We start from the raw sequence: 26823 nt of genomic DNA, 5'->3' as shown, positions 1-26823 counted from the left end.
GGGCACCTTAGAGCTGCTGAGGGGGACCAAGGTGGCTCAAGGTGAGGCACTGCTTGCCTGAACCAGTACCTGAGAGTTGCCTCTGGAGCACACCTAGGAGACTGTTTTCTCTACCCAAGGTTCTAGTTCTGGTGACTAAGATTTTCTAATCCTATATCTGTCTACCTCTGAGGAAGACAAATCTATAGTCCCATGAGCACTGGATCAGGGTAGAAATCAGCTTCCTGCCACCTCGTGGACACAGAACATGTGGCTTCTGTTGCATTATCTCTCAACCACATGGGACCACAATCTTTACCAAACTAAGGCTATGGCCTCCTCTGTGCATAAGGAAAGCAATTCCCAGTGATTCCAAGATGGGTTACCTTTCCCAGCAACGTTATCCTCAGTGATGCCACAGTAACTTCCTGTTTTGTAATGTAGCACTGGCTTTTCACACTAAAGAAGAAAGAAGGGAAATCCACACGTCTGCTCTCTTGTAAGGCAATCACACTGAAATGTACCTATTACATGTGAGCTCCAGAGGGCCGCTGAGCTCTACTTAGCACAATGATTGGAATATTCCAATCAGAATGATTGGAATACTCCAGGAGGGGCAAAGACAGAGTGTATAAATGAGTAGAGAAAGAATTTGACCAATTATTTTCTTAAAACTTGAAAGAGTAAAGGTTATGCAATCTCCTTGTCTGTAGATAACCTCTTTTTTGTTGCTACTTGATCCTAGCATTTTCTTTTCCAACTAATGCAACTTCCACCATCCATCACATTTTTGATGGGAATCTTCTGGTGGTCACTTGCTGTTGTTGAGGTATAAGTCTAGGTCTGGTCAAGTAATATAGGCTTATTTTTGTTTTATTTTTCCTGCTCTGTCTCCTCTCAGGAAATGGAAGGTTCCATACAGAGGAGGAACCTGTGTGTGCTATCAACTTGTCACTTCTTGGGTCCCGCCTGAGGAATGGCACATGGAACTGCCTCTATTGGGCATTTTACTCTCCAGCTGTGACAACCTCTATTCTGAAACTGAGATCAAGATTACTCCATCTCACAGCAGCCAGGCTAGGCATTTTTTGGATACCCTAATGTTCAGAAACCAAGCTTTTTCATATTAGCTCTCTCCTGCAGTGTTAAGACTGTTCCACAAGGGTACCAAAACATGCTGTTTATATTCAACATTTTTTTTTCCCCACAGAGTTCTTAATGAAACAGCTTATTCTTTTAAATTTAGAATCCCATCAGTCCTTCCCCACACCTGCATATTTGTAAGACTCATGCATTATATTAGACCATTAGTGCCTGGATAAGAGATATTTTGTGTGACAGATAACCTACAGCAGAATTGCTCATCCCACTATGACTAAGGCTTTGTTACAGTACTAACTTCTCAGCCTCATTCCTTCTTCCCTTGGAAGGAAAGAACTTCCTTTCATGAGGCTTTTAAGTCCTTCAAGGAATTCACTTTCATCAGCTCAGCCTCCTCATTCCAAAAACATCAGAGAATCCCAGAAGTGGACACAGCTTGGGGTGAAGTTGGCATCTCTCCTTCCCCTTGCCTCCCTTCCATTCCGTCTCTTAAATTCCAGAGTCAAGGAGGATGGACTACACCTCTCAGAGTGCTGTAGTTTCTCAGCTTTCCTGCGGACCACCATGAGAAAGGAGGAAAGGTCTGTGTTGATGAGGTTCTGTGCCCCGACCCAGCTTCAACAGGAGTAGCTCTGCTTTTACCTCTTTTATTTTTCCTTCCTCGTAAGTTTTCTTTTAAGAAGGAGTTCTAAGACTTTTTTTCTTCCCCACCTTCAATTACAGTTCTAGACGGTACATAGGGTCATGAGTTAGTTATTTAGCGTTAGAAACTATTCAGAGTAACCGTGGTGTTAGTGCAGCCAATCATACCTTATTGCAAATAGATGATGAATACTATGCAATTTTAGAAAACAATATAAATTTTTCTTCTTTCCACAAACTCATTGTGACAGTTTCATGAAACTAATTTATTACTTACAGGTGTCCTGGCTTTTGAAAATAAAATTCCCTTGCGTTATGTCTGTATTAAGATGTTTCTTAGGAAATCGTATATATATATTTTTTAATCACTGCTACAAGTTTTTGCTTTTATTTGGGGTAGACCCTGAAGTTACAGCTTTTCATACTGTTTGAAAGACATGTAGAATTGAAGTATCAGTGTCACTTTTTATAGTACAGCTATTTTGCCTTTAAATAGCACCAATTTGTTCATTCTTATGTTGGGTGGGTTTACTTTCTAAAGTCGTTATTTGAAATACTCTGCTAGCGTTTCTAGATATTTTCAGTTATTTTATTTACTTATTTATTTTTTAAGGATTTATTTACTTTTGGCCGCGTTGGGTCTTTGTTGCTGTGCGCGGGTTTTCTCTAGTTGAGGCAAGGGGAGGCTACTCTTCCTTGAGATGCGTGGGCTTCTCATTGCGGTGGCTTCTCTTGTTGCAGAGCATGGGCTCTAGGTGCGCGGGCTTCAGTAGTTGTGGCACGCGAGCTCAGTAGTTGTGGCTCGCAGGCTCTAGAGCGCAGGCCCAGTAGTTGTGGCACACAGGCTTAGCTACTCCATGGCATGTGGGATCTTCCCGGACCAGGGCTCGAATCTGTGTCCCTTTCATTGGCAGGAGGATTCTTAACCACTGCACCACCAGGGAAGCCCCTGCACAATTATTTTAATAGCCTAGCCCCCCCTACCCAGCTCCAATCTCTGAATTTCAAAATGCTCTCTTCTCACTTGTGTCATTTTGTAACCCACACAGAACACAATGAAAGGTTAATGGTGATAAAGCTGATTTGGTGCAGCCGCCGATCTCTTTGACTTAGTGAGGAAAATGTTTTCAATAAACCTGAAAAACAAAATCAGGATTATAAACCGAGGGTCATTTTGGAGCCTCGTTACCCTTCACAGAACTATTCCAACTTGATTTGAACCTTATGGTTTTACCCAATCCAAAGCCCTCAAAGAGATTTCTCTGATTTTAGGGGTTGTTTCTTCCTGCATCTTTTCGCCTTTCAGCTCTTGCAACTGCAAGGACCACCTTGGTTTTGCCTTATATCAAGGGGAGTATGAATTCCAGGCACTTCATTGGCTTCAAAAACTATCATCATCCCGGTGAACTTTGTGAAGTTTGAAGACTGTCATGGGGAGGAATGATACCTCCTAGAGTGACAGGTCCCCCATCCCAGTGCTGAGGCCTCTCTCAACTCTTTCTTTCTTTCTCTTGTCCTCCTTCCTGCCTCTCAGGACTAACAACCACCTCTTGAGGCCTGACCTTGAAACAGTTCCATCTACTTTCACATGTCTCACAGGCTGCTCAAACACTTTCACTTCACAAAAAGTGTTCTGGTGAATAATTCTTTCACCATTTTGTTACAGGAATAATTTAAGGAAGGTTTTCATTTGCTTTGCTTCCAGCAGGAGTTTTGTTGTTGTGGAGAGTGAGTGGGGGCTATATTTTTGTTGGATTGTTAAGAAGCCAATTCTTTTCTTATATAGAGGCAAGGACTTGGGAAGTGGTGGTGGTGGAATGAGATGGTCGGTGGATTTTTCCTCCCATCAGTAGGCAAAGGTATCCTGAATAAGAGTGAATGAAAGCACCTGTTAGAACACAAATAGCAGAGCCAGTGTAGGGTAACTTCAGATACAGCCAACATTGACAGAGAAGCAAGAAAATGGGAGCGAGTAGGGAATGAAAGTAGGCACACTCATTTTTGTTGAGTTGAGAAAACAGAGTTTGTAACTTGTCACCCACAATGTTATTATAAAGGAGGGTCAATATATTAGAAATCTTTTGAGTTTAGTTATTGCTTTAATTTCATAATATTTCTGTTGTGGCACGCGGCCTCAGTGGTGGCTCGTGGGCTCTAGAGCACAGGTTCAGTAGTTGTGGTGCACAGGCTTAGTTGCTCCGCAGCATGTGGAATCTTCCCGGACCAGGGCTCGAACCCATGTCCCCTACATTGGCAAGCAGATTCTTAACCACTGAGCCACCAGGGAAGGGCTGTAAAATCATCTGTAAGCTAATAGCAAATTAGAAGTTCTCCATGTCGATTTTTTTTTTCATTTAAAGACAATCTTTGAATTTGTTTTTCACTGAATTTGAAAATATTTTGTGCCAGATATTAGACTCTTTGCTTTATGTAGATTGTCATTTAATTCTCACATCACAGTACCTCAGTGAGGTAGAAGCTATATCTATTTCATTTTAACAATGAGAAAAGCCAAGAACAGGGAGGTTAGTAACTTGCCAAGGTCACAAAGCCAGAAATTTCAAAGTGAAGATTCATATTCCAACAATTAGGAGCAAGGGCAGAGGTCTTAGTCAGGACCCTGAAAAGCCTAGCGATTTAGGTAACTTTGAATTGTCTTTTGAGCATCCAATGTATCAGTAAGTATCAGGATGCTTAATAGAGGGAAACGTTAGTAGTTTGGTATCCCTAATAAAACAATACCTTTTAATTATTTTTTAATATTTAAAATGTATGATGACAGATTTATAATCACCTACTGATTGATTTAATAAAATATTTTCACAGTATATGTTTTTGTCCCACTGATCTACCTTTTATCTCGCTGAGTAGAGTTGGAAGAGGAGACAATATGGGGATTCAGGAACAAAGGGGCTGGATATCTTAGTCACTTTGTGTATATATTGCAAAGACTTTATCACTGTGTCATTTGGGTTTGTTTTGTGTTATCCAAACTTCATTAGTGATTGCAGTCTCCTCTAAATATGTGGGCTTCATATTCAATTTCAGAAGAAGAAACATTTTGAAACAATGTGCAAATAAAGGAGAAAAATAAAATGACACTTCTCTTTCAGTATGACTATCTACTTGATAGTAGGGGTTCAGAAAGGCATTTTAATTATTAAATGCTTTGCATTAAGATGTTTAGTCGATATTTTTCTTTCAGGAGAATCACAGTAGTGTGTGCTGTGTTGGCCACTGGTAACATAGCTAATTTAATGGCACAGTTTAAATGAATTCTGCTGACTACATTGTCCTTCATCTATGTTACCTCTAACAGCTGGTATGCAAACTTTCACAGCTATAGAGGCAGCCTTGTCATTCATTGGTATTGTCAAGAAGCATAAATAATCACTATGTGACATTTTGACACAAGGGTTTATTTAGTGATGTTTGCATACTGACATTGACAGAATATGTGAGGACATTTCATCAGCAGCAACTTTAGCCTCACAGAATGCAAAAAATAATATGCACTTTACTGATGGCTAGAACTGGGCTGTGACCTCCCTCTTCCATCTTCTCTTTCTCCCCTTCTCTAATTGTTAATCCTTATTATTTGATTTTGCTAAAAACTACTGCTGAAAGAACTTTATTTCTATGTGCATGGGAAGTTAATTCATTATTTGGTCATTTCACAGCATGTTTAATTTCTTTCTTTGATTTTTCACCTTGATGCAAACCAAAAACAATACAGAGATGTAACTGTTGAACAGCAGGCATCTTCTTTATATTATATGCACAATAGATTGCTAATACCCATCCACTCTCCCTATAGAGAAATCTACTAATTAAAAAATTTTGTCAATCACCTAAGCTCTTTTTTTGGAGAAGAGACTTTCCAATTAGCAGCTAGAGATGAGAGAGGGGAAAAAAGAGTAGCTTTGGTGAATCATTACATTTAATTATTACTTCAATGCCAAGATGTTTCTAGAGCCACAGTATAATCTGTGAGTTCACAATAAATAGGTAGCAGCTCTCTATGAATAAATTAGGTACAACTTTTACTTTCAGATCAGTTTTGAACAATAATTGCTACCTTAACCGGAAATTTGAATTGCTGAAGCACCCACTTTGTAAGTTGAAAGAGGAACCACATAACAGGGAAATGGAGAGTTTTAATGCAACCCTAATCTACCCCTGGACTTTACTAATCCCCAGGGCCTCTTCTGTTATCTTATGGGGAATATGAAGATGATCTCTGCAAGACTGGGTCATCACTAACATGGGTAAGTTTATGCTGTCATTTTATTGAGTGAACACAAAGCTAAATGAAAAGTATTGAGAGTTTTCCCTGAGTAGAAACTGGGAGGGATTCTAGAAATAAGTGTGTATAAAAAGGACATTCTAGTTTCTAGCGGTTGTTGTCTTTATTTCTGTAATTCTTCTTCACTCGCTTCTCTCCAAATAATCACATAATATAAAGCAGATGTCCAGCTCTGCCTATCCCAGCTTGGCTGTCAGCCGACGTGGCCACACAGGTTCATGGGTGATGTGCTCTGCCACTGGTTAATCAGTAATCTTTGTGAGAGTTTTAATTTTTGTGCTCTTTCTTCTTCCCTCCTTTTCTTTCTTCCTCCCTCCCTCCCTTTCCCAGTTTCATTTTTAATTCATGAAAGTATGATAAATAGTGGCGAAGGAAGATTTTAAAGACAGAATTTTTACATTCACACCCACATTCGCAGAAAGCTGTAGAAACATTATTAATGAAAAAACTTAAAACATTAATGGGCTTAAGACCATTTGGCCCCAGACCCTTCCATTCATGTTCATTATTTATGAGTGTGGGTGGTAGGATTGGATGAAACCGCAGTCAACCCACACTGCCTCCTGCTTTGCCCAGGTGCTTTTCCAAGGAGGGCAAGATCCTCCTGTCTGCTTGCATTCAGATCTACACGTGTTGGGCTCTGGAGATTTGTGAGAGTATAGGGGACAAGGGGGTCCTAATCTCAACTGTCTCTCTTTGGTGCCAAAGAATGGGGCCTCTGAGTGGGGGAGAAAGATTGATGATACTTACATGCGTGACATTTCCCAGGGACGCTCCTGCACTAATAGGTATGCAGTTCCCAAAATTAGTGTTTCCCAATCCTAGCTGTGTTGTCAGAACCACTAAGGGAGTTTTTGAAAAATACTGATGCCTGGGCCCTATGCCCAGAGAATCTGATAAAATTATGGGGGTGGAGTCCCGAGGTGATTCTAATGCACAACTGAAAAACTATAAACAGGACAATCGGAGTTCAGAAAATTCTGTATGTTGTTCTACTCTTCTTTCTAACCTGGGACTCCTGCTGTGAAAAGTTGCTTGATTTCTGTTCTCAATCTCTTGATCATCTAGGATCTTTCATAACTTCTCTTCTACTCTCTTCTCCTGTCCTATGCCCAACTGTTCCATGACTCCTCTCTCTCTCTCTCTCTCTGTCAAGCCGCCTCAGTCTTGGCAGATGCTAAAAGAAGTTTTATATGTATATATATACACACACACACATATATATATATTTCTACCCTCTAGAAGACTATAAATGAAGCCAAGATCAACATGGCCATGGGCTATTACTACCCACCCCCTGCCCCCGCAAAAAAGAGAGATTCGTGTCATTGTACCAGGACAAAACTGAAGATTTACGCACACAGTTAGTTAGATTATACTAGTATTTCTGGATATTTGTAACAAAACTTCTGAAAAGACCCTGATAAAGTCCACTTCTCTGACTGGCAGCCTTGGATGTTTGCCATTTGATCTCCCTTCAAGAAAAACCTGCCTTCGGCTGGAAGGAGTGCATGGCATGGGTTGGCTTCCAGCTACGGCACCTTTCCCAGTCTGATACAGATTTCAGCCAAAGTCATGTTTTCCTGAGGGCAGCCCTCAGCCAATGACAGCTCAGCAAGCCTAGGAGGACACAGCCAGCTATGCTCAACACTGTACTGTTCCAATGGCCAACTTTTGCTCCCCATTGGCAAATTTGCATAAAGTCTGAGTGTCTCTCTATTCAATTCTGTTTTCTCTCCTTTCTTTTCATTAGTGTCAGATCAGCATCACAGCCTAAAAGCTCCTTCTGCTTCATCCTGTCCCTTCCCGTTTTATCTTAGGTGTTACCCCTAAGAAACCTTCTGCCTTCCTAGCTTTGTCTTGGTATCTGCGTCCCAGATAAACTGTACTGGCACAATCTGTCCTTCTAACATTTTAATGAAAATTACAAAAGTTGCATTTTTATTTTCCAGTAGTGAAAAATAATTACAATCTTTTTTGTATCCACTAGCACAGAAGGTTCGTGTGAAAAATTTACTCTATCACCTTCAAAATGCTACTGTTTGTATTTTTTCTTACAATATTTTAGTGTTTGTAACTTTCTATGAATATAATTTATTTCTTATCTTATTCCAATTATGTAGAAATGTTACCTCCTAGAAATCTTATTAAAATTCTATCTTCAGATTTCTAAAATAAAGTCATTTGGACAGAGGGAATTTAATGCTTTAAAAATGTTAAGTGATTCCAGTTTGATAGGTTTGGAAAATTCACCTTCGCTGGAACAATACTTCTTAAAGAGACTTGTTCTTCTGAACGTTAATAAAACAATCTTCTTCCTTTAGATGCTTACCACATTGTATTACTTATTATTACTGTTGCTGTTAACATATTTGTTGGCATTATGTTGTCATCATTTCTGACCTGCACAACCCTTGGCATGGCACCAGGCACATGGTTTATGCACATTAAATGTGTATTGTGTTGAACTAAGTAGGATTCTTGTACATATTTTGACATCTGGGACTTCATCCGTATTCTCAGGGGAGAAATCCTCAGAAGTATTGATATAACTTCAACTGACACAATAAAGAAAGGAAATTATTTTTTCCTTCACACCCTTCCAACAAATCTTTGAGTCTGTTAAACAATTATTTCTTTTCTAACAGACCTCGAGTTCTGGAGGACTTTTTTAAAGTCCTTATTCTTTCATAAACCAGAGTATTCCCATGTATAGCTTTGGAGTAAAGAGAGGGTTTAAGTCAGGAAAACCTTGCTAAATAAATGGTCTCCAAGTGACAATGGCATTTTGCCTTTCTCTGAATCCTCGGGCGGAGGCCAGAGTTTGGAGCCAAGATGAAGGGCTGGATGAGTCATCTGCTATGGTATGGCAATGCCTCTGTTCTCAAATCTGCGCAATCAAATCTCAAACTGATTTCTCCCTTTCATTTCTTTTCCTTCTTTTTTTGGCAAGAGAGAAAATAACTTCGGTATCTTTTTTTAGGAGGGTTGAAAAAAAAAAAGGAACACCATTCTATTGCCCAAAATTGCATACAGAATTTCAAAGAGTGACCTCTTCCCAGATATAGCAGAGCTTATGGTGGTAATGGGAATGTGTCACCTTTTGAAGCGTAAGACCTTCAGATCCCAAGCCTGCCCATCTCTTCACCGGACTTTGGAGAATGGTAGGATTAGGAGTAAAGGAGTATTAAATATAATACCATTTTCACCCGGGAGTAATTAATATTTCTGGCCATGTGGACTATTTCATGGTGGGAGTCACAGTGGCAATAAGTGAATGACGAGGAGATGGACTCCAGGTATGCTGAGATGTTCAAAGGTTTGCTTTTTTCACTGTTGGCAGATTAAGTCATTTTTAGAATTTGGACTTCTCAGGGGCAGAGGTTTTTTTCTTTTACATTAAGTCTACTCTTTTCTGCACACTGTTCTGTTATATAATAGGGTGAGTGTATGTGCAAAGTCATGCTTTTTCAGTATTAAAACACAGAATCATATCCTTCATTTTTAAAGTTACAGTTATTTGTGTTATTACTAATTTTGGACACAGCAAATAAGACATTGCCAGAAACATTTCTGGGAAGAATAAATATGCAGCTTGTTTAGAACTGAGTTTGTTGTTAAATATAGCTTTGATCTCCCCTCCACCCTGCCACCACCCCAGCCAAGAACTGCTTGGTAGTTTGTTTACAATCTACCACCCTATCTTTAAATGTTGGACTCCAAATGTGTATTGTGTATTCTGTAGTTCTATTTTCCAGGTTGTTCTGGCTTTGTGGCCTTGGCTGAAATTGTGTGCCTCTCCTCCCTTTGACCCATTCTCTTCACAGTGTTTCACTTCAGTTCATCAGACAGCACCTGATTAGGTGGCCTTCTGTCATCCATTCCCTACACATCCCGCCTGGCCTCAGCACCATGGGGCTGGCTGCCATCCAGAACCTCATCATGGAAGCAGCTGTCCTGACAGAGGAAGATGCGTTTGGTTCATCTTTAAACATTTTCAAGGAGTTGGACTCAAGGTCACAAATAGGCCAAAGGCTCAGTCACGTTTAAAGTGTGACATGATGGCATCCTGAAAAATCTTTTATCAGGCAATACTCTTTCTCTCAAAGAACAGAGACCTTGAAAATGGGCAGACATGTTTTGGAATCCCTGCTCTACCATCTTGCTAGCTATGTCATGGAAATACTAACTGCAAAGCTCCAAGTAAGTTGCCTGGCACGTTAAAGTAGGCTCAGTAAATTTTAGTTCTCTCTAAAAACGTATTAAATATTTATCATGTGCAAGGCAAGGTTGGGTAGCTGGAGTGCTAGATGGTATCAAAATAGTAATAGGTGGATGCTCAGGGTGCTTACTATTTTATAGGGGAAATCTTGGTAAATTCTGAGCTCAAATACAGGCTAGAAAGTAAAAACCACATTGCAAATCTAGGGGAAAGAGAATTCAGAGAAGGGATGGATTACGGCTAGTGGGAGGATAAGGTAAAGGTGGGGGAGATAGCACTTGAAGTAAAAGCTGAAGGAATTTTTCCCTTCTCTTGTGTGTACATTAGAGATGGTAATTTGGACTTTGTAGGGATAGAGAAAGAATCCTTAAGTGACAGGACTGCAGTCGAGCAAATGCAGTTAATGTTTGGGGAATTGTTAACAATCAAAGTTGGCTGGATCAGAGCCCACATTAAAGGGAAGGTAGGAGATAATTTTGGAAAGATAGGTTAGGCTATATTCTGGTGGACCTTAGATCTCAACCTGTATGAGAAACGTGGTGGAGTGGAGGGAGACCCTGGCTTCGGAGCAAGAATCCTAGACTCCTTTCTAGGCACCTGGGAAGAGATAGCAGAACAACTAGGTTCTGGAGATTCATTATTTTGGGTTCAAATCTCAGAGTTTCCACTTATTAAGTCTGTGACAGTCAGCAAGTTATTTCCCCCTTCTAGCCTCTAGACCAGACCATGTCTCTTGAAGTATAAAATTATTTGTTTATAAATGTAGTTGTTGGAAAATGGCAAAGGTTTTCAATAGAAAAGTGTTTTTTTAAAAAGTGGGAATGTTTAAAAGCTTGGAAATGAAATAATTAAATGAAACTATCAGAGAGCTCTTCAGTTTCCATGCCACTGCTAAACATATACGATTCTAAGGAGACAGATCTAGTAATACTACCTAGGACAGTTTGAAGGAGTAGAAGACTAAACGCAAGAACATCATCTGACTTTGGGTCTAAAATGAAATGGGGATTTGAAGAAAGTTAGTACCATTTTTAAAAGAGAGATATTGCAGTGGGGCAGTCAAAAGGATTTGGCACCTGATAGAATATCAGTTCTAAAGCTAACAAGCACAGGAAGGATTACTTTGTTTTAATTTATATGCTCTTTTATATTAAATTATTTAAGTGACCTGATTTAGTGATGACTTTTAATTCTGCATTACTCAATGCATGTGGAGTTTCTAGTGACATATGTATATGGGTATGTGTGATTGATCCAGCAAATACTTATTGTGGACCTGGTATGTGACAGGTAGTGTTCTAGGTGTTGGAGACAAGGTCCTTGCTCTTATATTCCAGGACTCTGTTGAAGAAAATAGTGGCTAGAAAAAGAAGTGTCATGAAGATGAACTAAGATGATATGGTAGGGGGTACCTGGAAAGCTAGTGAAGGGGCTCCTTTAGGAGGACGCATTCAGGCTGAGCTGAATGACTGAAGAAGCCAGCAACGTGGAGTGCCAGGGCAAGAACGTTCCAGAAAGAGAACACAGATAGGCAAAGGTCCAAGGATGGCGAGTATGCCTCAGTGGGTTTCAGGAATTAAAAGAAGCCAGCCTGACAAAGGCATCATGATTAGGGGGAGAGTAGTCAGAGATAAGAGGAGAATATGTGTTAGTTCCCAACTTGGGGCCAACTCCAAACACTCATTCCTCATCTCTTGGCCTTGTTGCAATTTTACAGCCCAGTCTATGACATCCTTTGCAGCAAAAGGAGTTAATAAAACCACATTCATTCTCTTTTTCATGTACCAACTTTGGCAAAATGTTCAAACCCCAATTTTTCAGAGTAGAAAGCTGGGGGTCAAAGATGTTTAGCAACTTGCTCAGGGTCACACAGTTTGTAAATGGCAGGGCCAGAACTCAACCAGGTCTTATGATCCAGGCCCAGAGCAGTTTCTGCTTCCCACAGTGTCACTTTCCCTTCTTATGTAATCCTAAAGAATCACAGTCACTGACCTCTTATCAGAGAGCCCGCAGGAGATGTCTGTAACCCAGGATAGGCGTTTTAACCAAAGTGAAAGAGTCCTCTATTTATGGCTGACAAGGTACAGGGCTTACCTGCACTAAGGTTTAGAGATAGAGAATTAGAAGGGAGCACCTATTGGCAGCGAATTGGCAGAATGATTATGTGCTTATTTTCCTTTGCTTGGGAGTCCTGCAGCAGCCCCTTGCTTTCATAACCCCATGATTTGATAATTTTCCAACAAATTCAATTTTATGTGTTTGGACTGAATGGAATATGCCATAAGAGACCATAGCATCTTAGAACAAACATGAAATGTGGTAAATACACTGATGTTTACGCATGGGCACTGTATTAGCTGTTTCTGCACTTTGCCCCTCCATTAAGTTAACTGCCAGGCCTGGGCCATTACAATCCAGCCTTGTTCCCTCAATTACAGCCACACATTAACTCCGGACATTCCAAGTCTTTCCAATAGCCATTTTCAGGGAGGACCGTGAGCTTTCCTAGGAGTGCCTCCCCTCCTTTCTGTTCCCATCTTGAGCCCCCTCTGCTACTTGCAACTCTGAGTTCTGAACAGGCTTATCTCGAAGCCAGTCGGGATCCCTGTTTATGATGCATCCTCAAACCCAGGCATCCGTTTACACGAGAGCCCTAGTTAGAGAGGCATATCGTACTTCTCTCCTTTCAAAGAGCACATTTGCTGCTTGCTGGGGGCTTTCTGCCTGAGGCAGGGGGGCGAGGAAGGAGAGTTCCTTTGGGAGCAGATTTAGAGTCTCTTCTCATTGGAGGGGCTCGCTTTTTCCTGAGCTGCCAGACACTGCAGGCTCAACTGAGGCGCGGAGGTGCAATTCAGGCTGGTGAAACAGTGGAGGAAGGCAGGGACAGGCGGGGCTAGCGCGGCTCTGCAGCGGATCACAAGCACCAACACACACACCGCTCTCCCGCCGCCCCCTGCTCGAGCCTCGCTTCATCTAACCGGGGCCACAGAGACGCGGACAGGGAGCGGGGGACCGAGGAGGGGAGAGGACAAGGCAGGAACCGTGAAGCAGAGGAAAAGCTGGAGCGGAGCTGGTATTTCACCTGAGAGTCTGACCCGCATCCCGAGGCTCAAACCCCCTACAGCTGCACCGTTGTCGCCTGCTGGGAGAGCACGGCGCCAAGGAACCCCCGAGTCCCGCTCCCAAGTCGTTCTGTGCCCGGCGCGCCAGGATCCTTCTGGTGGGGGGCAGCGCGGTGCCCTCAGGAAGGTGCGGAGCTTGGGGGACCGGCGTTGGCGCCCGTCGTGGTGCCCCAGGAAAAGTAGGGGCGAGGAAAACCGCCTTCAGGGCAGAGTGCGAGGCCAGGCTGCCGCTGCCGCCGGCCGCGCCGCCTCCTGCGCTCTCGCCTTGGGTGAGTGCTCGGCTTTAGCGCACCGCCGCGTCTCTGCAGCGCTCGGGGGCGGCCTGAGGGCCCCGGTGGCGCCCGCGGAAACTCGGCGGCCCGCGGACGGCAGGCGGACGCGTCTCCGGAGTCCGGAGCGGGGACTCTGAGCCCGGAGGGCGTGGGTAGGGGCTGCTGTACCCGTGCCCGGCAGACATGCCTTTGGGCGGGATTTGGGCCAAAAGATAGGAGGCGGGAGCGCCGGAGGGAGCCGGGAGCCGTCCCGCAGGGCGGGCGATCGGGAAGCGGCGGGGAGGGGGGGAGGGTCTGGTCCGAGCAGGTAGCGCCGCTTCGGCAGCCCGGCGAGTTGGCCATCAGTCTTAAAACTGTCAGTTTGGGAGCGCTGCAGGAGAGTCAGGAGGGCTGTGGGAAGGCAAGAGGGGGCCCCCGGGATGCCGGTGGTGAGGGAAGAAAAGAGAGGCCTCGAAAAGCTTGGGGGCACATTTGCGCTCGGGTTCCTGGTCCTTGCAGCCCTCCTGCCTTGAGTGTGGGAGAACACTTTTTTTGTTTTAAGACTCAGCGTGGAGAGAAAGCCTCCGTCCCAGGGGAGGAGAGGCGTCTGCGGGGGGCAGAGACCGCAGCTACCTGCCGGGTGCGCCCCCCGCCCCGGGCACGCAGGCGTTCGTCCCCCCTTTCTCTCCCGCTCCCACCTCCTCATTGGTGCTGGTTTGCAGCGCTCGGCTCCTGCGCCTTCGCTTCGTGTTTGAATCTGGCTCGCCCCTCCGTATTATGTCTGCACTCCGAAGGAAATTTGGGGACGATTACCAGGTAGTGACCACCTCGTCCAGCGGCTCGGGCTTGCAGCCCCAGGGGCCGGGCCAGGGCCCGCAGCAGCAGCTTGTGCCCAAGAAGAAGCGACAGCGGTTCGTGGACAAGAACGGCCGGTGCAATGTCCAGCACGGCAACCTGGGCAGTGAGACGAGCCGCTACCTCTCGGACCTCTTCACCACCCTGGTGGACCTCAAGTGGCGCTGGAACCTCTTCATCTTCATTCTCACCTACACCGTGGCCTGGCTCTTCATGGCGTCCATGTGGTGGGTGATTGCCTACACTCGGGGCGACCTGAACAAAGCCCACGTCGGCAACTACACGCCCTGCGTGGCCAACGTCTATAACTTCCCTTCGGCCTTCCTCTTCTTCATCGAGACCGAGGCCACCATCGGCTATGGCTACCGCTACATCACCGACAAGTGCCCCGAGGGCATCATCCTCTTCCTCTTCCAGTCCATTCTCGGCTCCATCGTGGACGCCTTCCTCATAGGCTGCATGTTCATCAAGATGTCCCAGCCCAAGAAGCGCGCGGAGACCCTGATGTTTAGCGAGCACGCGGTGATCTCTATGAGGGACGGAAAACTCACGCTCATGTTCCGAGTGGGCAACCTGCGCAACAGCCATATGGTCTCCGCGCAGATACGCTGTAAGCTGCTCAAAGTAAGTGCTACCCGCCCCCTCCCCACCTGGCGACCGCCAGCCCTCAAACCTGGGAATTAACTCACCTGAGAGCCACCCTCAGGCTCCTAGGCTTGCCTAAAGCCACAGGTAAACTTCCTTGTTTGGGAGCTGGGGAGGGCGTGGAGGACTGGGCAAAGAGAGTACAACTGACAGTTCTGTTCTTTTCCCACCCACTCTCGTGCTCTTATTTATTTTATTTTATTCTTATTTATATTCGTCGGATGTATTTGTGTCACTTTCTGGACTAGTAACGCCAGCGGAGTGGTGTTGGCTCCTGGACCTCTGAGGTACACGAGTGCCCTATTCTCCTTCCTACCCTTGCTGCTTTGCTCTTTGGAGAGCTTTTGAGTTGTTGTCAATAGGCTACTCCAGTAAACTTGAAGTATTAAAACTGAACAGCTTTTAGTTTGAAGAAAAAGGTGCTGAAATTGCTTTAATTTTCACTTAGGGCTTTTCTTTCTTTTTTTTTTAATTTCTTTTTTTCCCCCTAGTAGTATTTAGCAGGTGGATTATTCCTTCAGACCCAAGAACATTTATTCTAACTCTATCTGTGGTCATCTTTTTTAACAAGTACACAGACCAGAGAAGCAGTTTATAAAGTGGAAAAACAACACCTGGTTGTTTTCAAGTTTTATTTTTACCAAATATTTTCCTAGAGAAATATTCTGTGAAAGCGTGAGTGCTTTTCCTGTAGAGTCTCTTATTAATTTTATTCTTAATTGCCTGTTTGTATGAAGCCTTTGTCAATTACAGATTTCACTTGAAGCTTTTCAGCATCCATTAAATAAGATTGCTTCCTACCATCAGCAGTGTAAATGCTAAAAGAAATTGCTCATGGAGTGATTATTAAAGCAAGGTCCATCTAGTCGTTAGAGGGCACCACTACAAACAAGAAGAGAAGCCCACTCTAATCACTCATCCAATTAGAGTCTAGGAATGAGGGATATGAGCCCAGTTCTCTATGTGTTCTTTACAATCCATCTTTTTGAGGGATTTGCCTTAGTTTTCAAATGTTCATAAATTGAAAAGATGACCTCAATACAGTCTTAAAAATTTATCTGAGATTGCATGGAAGAACCATAGCCCCATTCAGAACTTAGCATTAATAAAATGAAAACCCGAAATATTTAAGTTGAGATTTTGCCTTTGAGATTTCAATTTTACTCTACAGGTCCTCTATCGTTTTACACAGCCTCAGTTTATATGGTAGTTAAAAGTGGTCCAATGTGCTTTAAAAAAAATTTGTCTCTTGTGTCATTTTCATTACTCATTTACAAGGTCTTACCCTAATTATTCTTGACCATCTTGCTCAGTATAGTGTTGGACTTAAAGCAGCTCAGTTGTCCTGTCACTCCACATCATATGCATATTTACTATGCTACAGACAGTAAACAAACTAATTGTGTATAGCTTACTGGAAAATTTTCAACCTGGTTCTGCTGTATATGTTAATTAAGATAATGGTGAATACATAATTTGAGTAGATCATATTCTTTATAATTAACTCCAATGGGCTGCATGTAATTTTTTTTTAATTTAACTTAGTATCATGCTATGGACCACATTTGAACTGAGTTGTTTGGATCAGGCTAAACATGTTGTAGACATGTTTGTTGCAGGGGTGTTTGTTGTATGTGCCTATTTCTATGAATAGAACAAGATATATAACTCTCTTTTTAGGTTAGGCCTACCAGCAACACTTTGTAAATGTAGTGCAAAAGTCTCTGTCGTGGAATCCATGTTCATGTGTCACTTTGAGATTGTTACTGAAGAGTAGTTTATCATCTTGATTGGTGTATTGGAAACTTAAAATTAGACTTTAAAGGTCAGTTATTGCTGTTCTCTAGTTTTTCAAACATATAAATACGTTTATTAAAACAAATATCTTTTTGAGGAAACATATTTAGATGTTTTTAGACTATCAAATTTTATTTTAACAAAATCAGAAATAATTAGAATTAATCTACACAGTAGGTTCTTGTTTTTGTTTTTGTTTTTTTACAAAGTTGTAATGAATCTGAAGCACCCAGTGTCTACAGTGGTTCAGGACACTGATAGTGATTTTTATGCAAGTATCACATATACCACAAGGAGTGTCCTGATCAAACAAAAAAAAAAGATTTCTACTGTTGGCAAACTTGGAGCAAGGTGCTATATTAACACAAGGTGATAAAAACATCTAATTAAAACAATATGTATAATGTTCTTATAAAATTTTTTACTTTTGATTTGTTGGGAAGATGTCAGTGCTAAAAGTAAAAATAATTGGCATGTGGAGTCAATTTATATTTAAACAAAATTATGGTGAAATTCTGTCCTGCTTTTTTTGTGAGGGGAGAGGGTTGATCAGTGGCAGCTCTTCATCCAACCAGTTACTGTAGTTTGCTTGAAGTTGATTTGTCCTGTAGCCATGGTGATTAAAATGAATTCTCATAGCTCTTGTCATTTCCTTAGACTTCATTTAAAAGGAGCCATGTTTTATTAGGAAACTAATAACATTCGGCAAAATCAGAGGGAAGATTTGCCTTTAATAAGTGACTCTCATTTTCTTTTAGGGACTGAGATGAAGTGATCCAAAACAGCCAGTTATATTTTTAAAGAGAAGCTATACCAAGATCTTAAAGTAGTAATATTTTGATATTGGTCTTATACATCCTTACTAAATATTATTACACATATTCAGTTTCTTCTCTTAACTCATGTTTGACATTTTAAATGTAAAATTTATGTATCTTTAATACAGAGAAATACATAGAATTTTAAGGCAACAAAACCATAATATTTAATAATAGTAATTACAGTCTATATGAGTTCTTCCTATTACCTAATTTAATTTCATTTATATTTTTCTATTGCTGTTTTCTTATTTGCTGACTAAAAGCTTATTTATCAGTATTACTATAAGAATTATATTTGATGATTTAAAGCACTTCTATTCTTGTAAAGAATAGAAAAATAAGAACATGCATATGACTTTCTAATCCTGGCTACTGTGAAGTTTTCTGTGCATTTTTTTTTTGAATTCTGTGTCTTGATGGAAGTTTTTCTCTTATAACTTCTCTAATTTTTAATTGTTGTTAACTTATATGAAAGCAAATTTTATTTCAACTCTATTCCCATCTTCCAAGCTTGCAAATACTGAAATTTATTTCAATATTTAATTATAGATCTTCCAACTTTATGCTTGGAGCAATCAGTCCTTTTTTAACTTAGAAAAAAAGAAAGCAGATTAAATAAAAATTTAAGAATATAATTGGAAGTTATTCTTTAAAATTTATAATGTTATTATGACTATAGCTCTAGAAAGCTCTTTTAAGATGAATGTTCTTTCTCTTTTCCTCTTTTCATCCCCATGAAGACGTTTTATTTGAATTTAATTTTTTTAACCTAAAATATAGGAACTAATGAATAGCAAGGTCATGTTAAGTTAATATGACATCCAGTTTAAAATTTTAATAAAAATGCTTGGATTAAGGAGTTGAGACTAATGGTTGATACATTGGACCCTGTAATTCAGTGTTGGGTTTAAAGGATTTGGAAATCTCACTCTCTCCTACAAATCTAATACTAATGGTTGACTGGCCTAGACTTCCATCTTATTAGGGAAAGATTTAAACTTTTTGATGCATTATTCAAGAATTTGCACACTTATTATCCAAAAACCATCCCAGTTACATGTATACATATGTGTGTGTATATATATATGTAGACACTCAGTCAAACCTTATTTACATAAAGTAAACATAAAATCAGTTATTGTTAGACATATATTTTGAAATTAAGAGGTAAGGTTAAATTTTTCTCATGGAAGTATAATTTTATATCTTCATATTTTTATTCATGGCATATAGTCATCATCTTCCTTTCCTAGGATGTCAGCTATGCAACCCTTAACTTTCACCTAATGAAAGGTAATGATGCCCAGTTATCTTCTAATATATCACATACATTATTTTTATACTCATCTTTTCTATTCTCCATTTATATGGATACTCAGAATTGAATGCTATCTAGTTTCCTCATATGAATGTGATCCAGTGCAGATGCAATAAAAAACAAAATTGCATCTGCAAAACTAACAAGCTCATCATTTTTTTCATATATCTTAATATTTTGTTAATCTTTTAACCGCAGTGATTCCTGGACCACTTGATTCCTGATTTTTTTCATATATTTATTAGTTTGCCTTCATTCCATACCTTGCACTTTAATGCAATTATGGTTTTGACTCTATATGACCCTATTCTGTATGACTGACTCTTTTCTCCAATTGGTCTTGGTCAATTTGCACTTTAGTTTTAATCTTGAGATCATTAGTTATCTCCTTTAAAAAATTAATTCACAAGTGAATATCTATTAAAAAACTCTTCTTCTGAACATCGTACAAGTGGTTAGTAAAAAGATTCAAGGAGTCTAAGACTGAGTACCCCAGAACTCTTGGGGCTAGATCTTATAATGGTCAGTGAGTGTTTTTAGGTGGGTTTATTATGTCTTTAAAAAAGAAAGTACAGTTTCTATGGAGTCTAGCTTTGCCTTCTCTGACACAAGTACAGTAATTCTGTAATAGGTATAGAACTTGGGTTCTTTTTAAAGACTATAATTACTATTCTTCTTTTAAATAGTAGTAATATGTTGTTTTGTTTGTTTTTTTATTTTTAATATGGTTCCTGAAAAGGACAGGGTGGCTTGTGCTCAGGGGAATACAGTGTGAACAGAAATAGGGACATAAAGACCCAAAAATAAACAGGTAAGAACAAATGATGAAGAGAAGCAGGAAAAAGCACTTGATGGATTTGAGGGTGTTTGTTTGCTGAGTAGGAGGGGAATGTGCAAGTAGGGTTACAAATCCTGTCCACAGTTATTATTATAAATTCCATAAAAAGTCCTCAAGGAATTATAAAGCTGTTCTTTCATTTAAATAGTATAGAAGCCTCACAAAATTTATTACAGGATAAATTACATTCCATCTATAAGTTACTTTCTTTTCATAAAAGTGAACATATTTTTATGGGATAATTGGCTTAGCATTAAAAATCTTTATTTTAGCCTTGATGTTGGTCATATTTTTTTCCACCTGTGTATTGATGGAATTTCAAACTTAAGGAGTCAAAAGAGGGGAGTTCCCTGGTGGCGCAGTGGTTAAGAATCCTCCTGCCAATGCAGGGGACACAGGTTCAAGCCCTGGTCCAGGACGATCCCACATGCCGTAGAGCAACTAAGCCCATGCACCACAACTACTGAGCCTGCACTCTAGAGCCCATGAGCCACAATTACTGAGCCTGCGTGCCACAACTACTGAAGCCTGCGTGTCTAGAGCTCATGCTCTGCAACAAGAGAAGCCACTGCAACGAGAAGTCCATGCACCGCACCGAGGAGTAGCCCCCGCTCGCCGCAACTAGAGAAAGCCCGTGCACAGCAACGAAGACCCAAAGCAGCCAAAAATAAATAAATAAAATAAATAAATTTATAAGAAGTCAAAAGAAATGTACAACTGTAGACAGTCCAGATGAAATTCTAGGTCCACACTTTCTTCTACCTGACTTTAATTTTGGTCTGAGTCCCAAAATCATTGCCAGAAATGCTTTGAGTCACAAGGCATTGTTGTTCTTTATACTGGTACCTGCTTTTGGCTCATTTCCAAATTTTAGATTCCATGTAGTACTCTGACCTCATTGCATGTAATTTTATTTCTGACTTCAGCATATATTCAACACACACACACACACACACACACACACACACTGCACATTTAAAGAGGAGAAGTGACATTACAGATAAAATGGTGGGGAGGTGGTAGGCAAGAAGGGCTGCCCTCTCTGTCTTCAACTATGTTTTCCTTTCTGGACCACTGGCCCTCATTACCTTTTCCAGTAGGTACGTGTGAAAAGTGGTGGTGGTGGTGGGGGGGGGTGGATCAAGCCTTAGAATATTATAGAAGTACATCTCAAGAGTCAGATGTTAGAGATTAAATTTTTTTTTTTTTAAATTCCCCTAGCTTCCCTCCGAGCTAGGAAAGAGCACAATGGCTATAATTAGAACACAATAATGGGTTGGAGAGATGGGAGAAAGGCAGCAAAGAGATTGATTGTATTGGTGAAGTGTGTCCCTGCTGAATGAATGTGGGCAACTGATCACAAATATCCCAGAAGGAGGATGGCGAAATGTGGATCTCCTTATGCCAAGGGCAGTTCTAAATGTGTATCCAGAGCGGGGTGTGTGTGTGTGTGTGTGTGTGTGTGTCTTTGTCTTTGGATACATACGCTACAGTCCTTTATTTGTAATAAGAAAGCTGTCTGTCTGTAAAGTACATGATGATAATAATCCCTTCTAGGCATCTGTGACTTTTGATTCCCTTTCCACCTGTAGTCAGAAGTTGTAATTTATTATCTTGCAGGCCTTTTTGGACTCTCAGGGAGTTCAAAGTCATTTGACATTAGCTGCTTCTTTGAAATTAGTACATGTAACTATAAAATGAGGCACAAACCTTAAGTTCTAGACATATATCCATGTGGCATATAATTAAAGTGTGTGTAATAGAAATACTACATTTCAATAGCAATATTTTTATTACAAAGAATAACTTAGAAATTATTGCCAAAATCTAAATTGCACACAATCATTTCAAAAAATCCAGGAGGTTCTACTTATAATGTTTTTGGACACTAAATTTAAACAAACTTTATGCCTTAGAGTTCCTTGAGTTTTGTCTTAACTCTCAGAATTTCCTATAATGCAACCAACCAGAAAGTCTTTAAAATGGCAGAAAAATCTTTATTTCCTTCCCCAAAATATTTCATACAATTGATAATAAAAGTTGTATGTTAAGTTATTCTCAAGTGCTAGTGTTTTCAAATTATGTTCTAAATTTTTAAGAATTACCAATTTTCCATGAACTGTTTTCCCTTCCACCTTTTCCCCACTTATTTATTCAATAGTTTCAAGATTTTAAATGATTATTTCATCAAGTAAAGTCAACCTTAGAAATTTTAATAATTTATTGTAGCACTCTTCACCTTAAGCAATTGTTTAGAATTGTTGTTGATCTCGACTGTATCTATTTACATATTATCCAGGAAAAGGTCATGGTTCTGTGTTCCCTTTTGGAATTAGGAGGCTTATAGAACAAGAGGAGATAATGTAGACCAGGGACAAACTGCTCTACTAATGAAAGATTTCTTCTTTTATCATAATTCTTAAGATGACATAATAAATAAAGGTTAAATTGGTTTTTACCTACATTTTTTATGCCTATTATCAAAATTTCTGGGTGAAATATGGTAATTGGTATCTAAATAAGAGAACTAGAAATGGATGATATATCATTGCTACTGATTTATTACATACTCAAGGTACAGATCACAGTTTAATTTTATAAAGGCACATCCATAACTCCTCTTTTTCCTTTGTATCTTTTATGTATGTGTTACAGTTCCTTGAACAAAAGTTCTCTAACTCCACTTATACCAGTTGAGAGGGTATAACTTACATATGCTTCTTTTCCCCCCTTGCTCCAGAAAAATCTCTGGAATTGCCCCAGAATTAGAAAAGCCTAGATTAGAATTCCTTGTAAACCTAGAGTAGAATGTGCATGCTTCTGCAAATGTATTTGGTAGAGATATGTCAGGTTCTGGGACATCCTATTTGCCTGAGTATTGATAAGATAACCTTGCTCTGCCCAGGAGCTCAGACTTCAAACAATTCCAGTGCTCCAGGCACCTGCCAAACACCCTTTCCTCCTCTAAACAGAAAAGCTTTCTCTTTAATTCACAGTGAGTAATAGGCTTCCCAGTCTATTACAGAGTCAGAGAAGCAAACAAAAATCAGGGAGGTAAGCATATTGATAGTTGAAATATCTGTTGGTCTAACAAAAAGGAAGAAGACGTGAAAGATAAAATTGTGGATGTATGTAGTACCTCAGTGTCATTTAAAGTAAGATTAAATTTATCCACTGGAAAATAATTTTTAGTGAATAAGTAGGGAATTTCACTTATCGGAAAAAAGATGTAAGTGTGGAAAACATCTTTCAAAGAAATGAAGTATTATTTTCCCCATAGTATCACAAAATAGGTGCAGTTGTCAACTTTGTTTCTGCCAAGACTTGGATAGGATATAAAGCATTTGGGAAGGGGTATAGGCATAATATTGAGTATATGGAACACATTTTTAAAATCGAAAGATAACGTGGAATCTGGAATGTTATGGACGTTAATGGAACAGATTCATGCATATTTAAGTCTCAATTACCTACATATGAATTAACTGCTTTGCTAAAAATAAAATATTTCTTATTCTAGGTTGGCATTCTCCTGATAGCCTATCTGTTTCTAGGCCACTTCTTTTTCATGGGTTATTGAATGAGCAGAGAATATAGAAGCTAATGGCTACTCTAAGAATGAGGTGCAAGTATAAATAACAAATATATAAGTAAGGGAGATGAATTTTAGCCTTGGCGTACGTATATAAAAATTAGAAAAATATATCTTCTTTGGGGGAAATTATTTTAAAATAAATGGGAAACTGAGTTTAAAAATTATGTTTGTGAATATTTTTATTTCATGCAGAAAAAGCAGAGCTTAGAATAGTTGGTAAAATGACCCAAATTCTGATCATTAATTATAAATGTCAGAATACCACCTTGTGTTTATATAGCACCTGTTTCTTAGTAGGTGAGAGAACAATGACCCAGGATTTTTTGTTTTTATTTATTTTTGTTTTGTGTTTGACTTTTATTTTGTTACATTAATCAATACATGTTATACAACTGTGTATTTGCAAAGATGCTGGTCTCATCTGTATTTTACCAATTTGAGAATATATATAGAAAGCTAAATGAATTCTACTGGCTTAGAAATGACTAGTTTTCTCCAACATTGGTTGTTAGAGCTGCTGTTTTTATTTTTGCACCATCAGGTTTTTCCATGTTTTTTTTTTTTCTTGTCAGTAATCATTTTCTTCTTCTTTTTAAATTTTTAATCAACTAGTCATAAGGCAGAGAAGAAAAATAGTCTCAATATTTTCATTGGACTTTTTTTCTACACAAATAAAACTCCTGAGTATCACTAATTACAAAGTAGCCTCTCTAATTGACTAGTTCTGCTTTTGAGACTCTGCAATTGCTGCGGTAACAATTTGCCACCAACTTGGAACTCCTGGTTTTGTTTTGCTGTGGAGAACAGCTTACTAAACCATATTTTTCAGTATTTTCAGGCTCGTTTACAAAGCCAGTGTCTTTCCGGGAACTCTGAAAGTAAGGATTTTGTCTTCAGTCTACCGATTCATTGGACAGACCAGTGTTGCAGAGTCTGTTTTGTTTATTAAATTTGCTTTGCAAAGAGTCTCTTAAAATATATTGGATTCTTCCAAACCCCATTCAACCAGCAGCAAGCCTCCCTCCACCCTGATTTTTTTAACCCAGCTTTTATTTTATCAACATCATCATATAAATATTTGCTTATCATGATCCTTATAAGCAACATATATGAAAAATGAATAGAAAAGAAAGATAAGTTTATTTTCATGGTTTGCTAATTGTTAATAATCGTATTTAATTTTTTTTAGCATGCAAGCAGTTTGTTGAATTAAGCTTTACAGTGATTTATACTGATACTGAGTGCCACTGCCATGTGAAAGTTTTAGTAAACTACAAGTTTGTCTAATACAGAGTTTTTAAACTGCATTTTGATTTAAAGAAATTCAGTTGAGCACAAAGTTTGACTAATTTTACAATTTATAAAATAAATAGAGAAATAACTTTAATGCAGTTTATTACTAGTAGTTCGAAAGCCACTAGTTAACAGCATCTGCCTTTATTTTTATTATGTGAGCTGTTGTGTACATAACATTATTCAATATGATAACATCTTCACTATTCTATTCTAGTTTCTATCTATTTGTTACTTTTCAAAGGTCCTGGAAAAATAAATTATTATGTTTGCTTTGTAATAATGCAATAAATCTGTTTTTAAATTATGATCAACCTTTTTTAGCTTTAACAAACTCCGTAAGAATTGCCTACTTATTTGCTTTGGGAGGAAAAAACATCTGGCGTGTAGTGCATTATCATTTAGTGATTTATGTCAAGCAGTAGCACATATACACTTAGTTCCACAGTTTGTGTTAACAGCCATTGTTGGACCAGGCATTTCTCCAAAGCTCATGAGTTAGGGCCTGGTAATTATAGTAAGTCGTGTATTATAAATAATGCATGTATGTTCCGCATGAGCTATGTGGGATTTCGGCCCATTTGCTAGAACATAGCTGCATAATGATTTGTTTGGATTTTGTTGCAGATGATTGATAGTGCAGAATGTTGGCAATGATGTAAATTACTGTTGGGCTGCCTTGCAAATTTCAGTACAAGTGGTGATTTCTTCTCTTTTTCTGTGTGCTTGTCTAGTCTCGGCAGACACCTGAGGGTGAGTTCCTTCCCCTTGATCAACTTGAACTGGATGTAGGTTTTAGTACAGGGGCAGATCAACTTTTTCTTGTTTCCCCCCTCACGATTTGCCACGTGATTGATGCCAAAAGCCCCTTTTATGACCTATCCCAGCGAAGCATGCAAACTGAACAGTTCGAGATTGTCGTCATCCTAGAAGGCATTGTGGAAACAACTGGTGAGTAAAAACATAGATATATCATGACGTTTCTTTATTCCATAATAACATTATATTATATGCACAATACCTATCATGGTTTGGGCTAAACGTCTCAGCTCGCAATAATGAAAGTAATGACTTGTCTGTTATTTCTTTGTAACATTAAGTTGATACTGCTTTGAAAATGAAGATTTACTGTTGTGATGATTGCATTTGTAATGTTAACTCAGAAATACTTACTGCAAAAAAAGAAAGAAAAGGAAACTGAGATGACTCCTAGAAATGATTATGATGTTCTAGTTTAACTGCAGACTTGGATTTCCTATAATCATATATTTTTTAGAAGATTTAAGGTTAAAATAAATTCAGGGTAATTAGTGAGCAACCTGAACTCAGCATGCGTATTCTTGCCTTAGGGATGGTGATTCGGGTGTCATTGACAGAGCTTTAATATGCTACTATATGCAACCTCAGTGGAAAATTCCGTGTGTGTGTGTGTGTGTGTGCGCGCGCGCGCCCGCGGGTGGGCGCGAACCACACTAAAGTAACATTTTAATTTCAAAGTGGGTCAGTAGATTTCCCCAGCTGAACCTTGACCAAAAATTTTTTGAAAAGAAATTTTCCTTTTCGGCTTTGGTATAGCTATGTGCTGTATGTTACTTCTTAAGATGTGATATAGCGTTGCTATGCTGCAATACCCACAGTTTGCTACTGTCTGAGGAGAATAAGGTTGGCAAAGGAAAGAAACAATAAATCAGAGTATATTATTTGGGGCCTAAGCATTGCCAGTTGGTTTGGAACCTGCTGGATGCTTGAGACTAATAATGGAATATTTACATAATTATATCTATCTATCTTGAGTTTTACCCTTGCTACAAGTAGTGAGAGAGCAAGAAATAATTTAGCTTTTAATTTTTTTCTACCAATATCATTCTAATAATCTTAAAGTGCTAGTTATTATGTATAAACTATAGCATTGAAAGTAACATCGGCAATAGCATAGATACAGTCAAGCCTTATATCAAGCCTTACATAATGAAAGAATCTCCCATCTTGATATAAAGCTTTGTCCAAGGGGCAGGGGGAGGCAAGCCACTGTAATCTT

General features: G+C 39.6%; 1 protein-coding gene across 1 annotated transcript; it reads left to right on the top strand.

The window, feature by feature from the left end:
* Positions 1-14017: 14017 nt before the first annotated feature.
* LOC101323972 (potassium inwardly rectifying channel subfamily J member 3) lies at positions 14018-25744 on the top strand. The gene is made up of 2 exons (XM_019922267.3): positions 14018-15102; positions 25520-25744. The coding sequence occupies exons 1-2, from the start codon at positions 14401-14403 to the stop codon at positions 25742-25744; spliced, it is 927 nt and encodes a 308-aa protein (XP_019777826.2). The 5' UTR covers positions 14018-14400.
* Positions 25745-26823: the final 1079 nt, after the last annotated feature.

The sequence above is a fragment of the Tursiops truncatus genome, chromosome 7 (assembly GCF_011762595.2).
Source record: "Tursiops truncatus isolate mTurTru1 chromosome 7, mTurTru1.mat.Y, whole genome shotgun sequence".
Lineage (NCBI taxonomy): Eukaryota > Metazoa > Chordata > Mammalia > Artiodactyla > Delphinidae > Tursiops > Tursiops truncatus.
The sequence above is the reverse complement of the archived record's forward strand: the minus strand, read 5'-3'. Positions and strand labels throughout refer to the sequence as shown.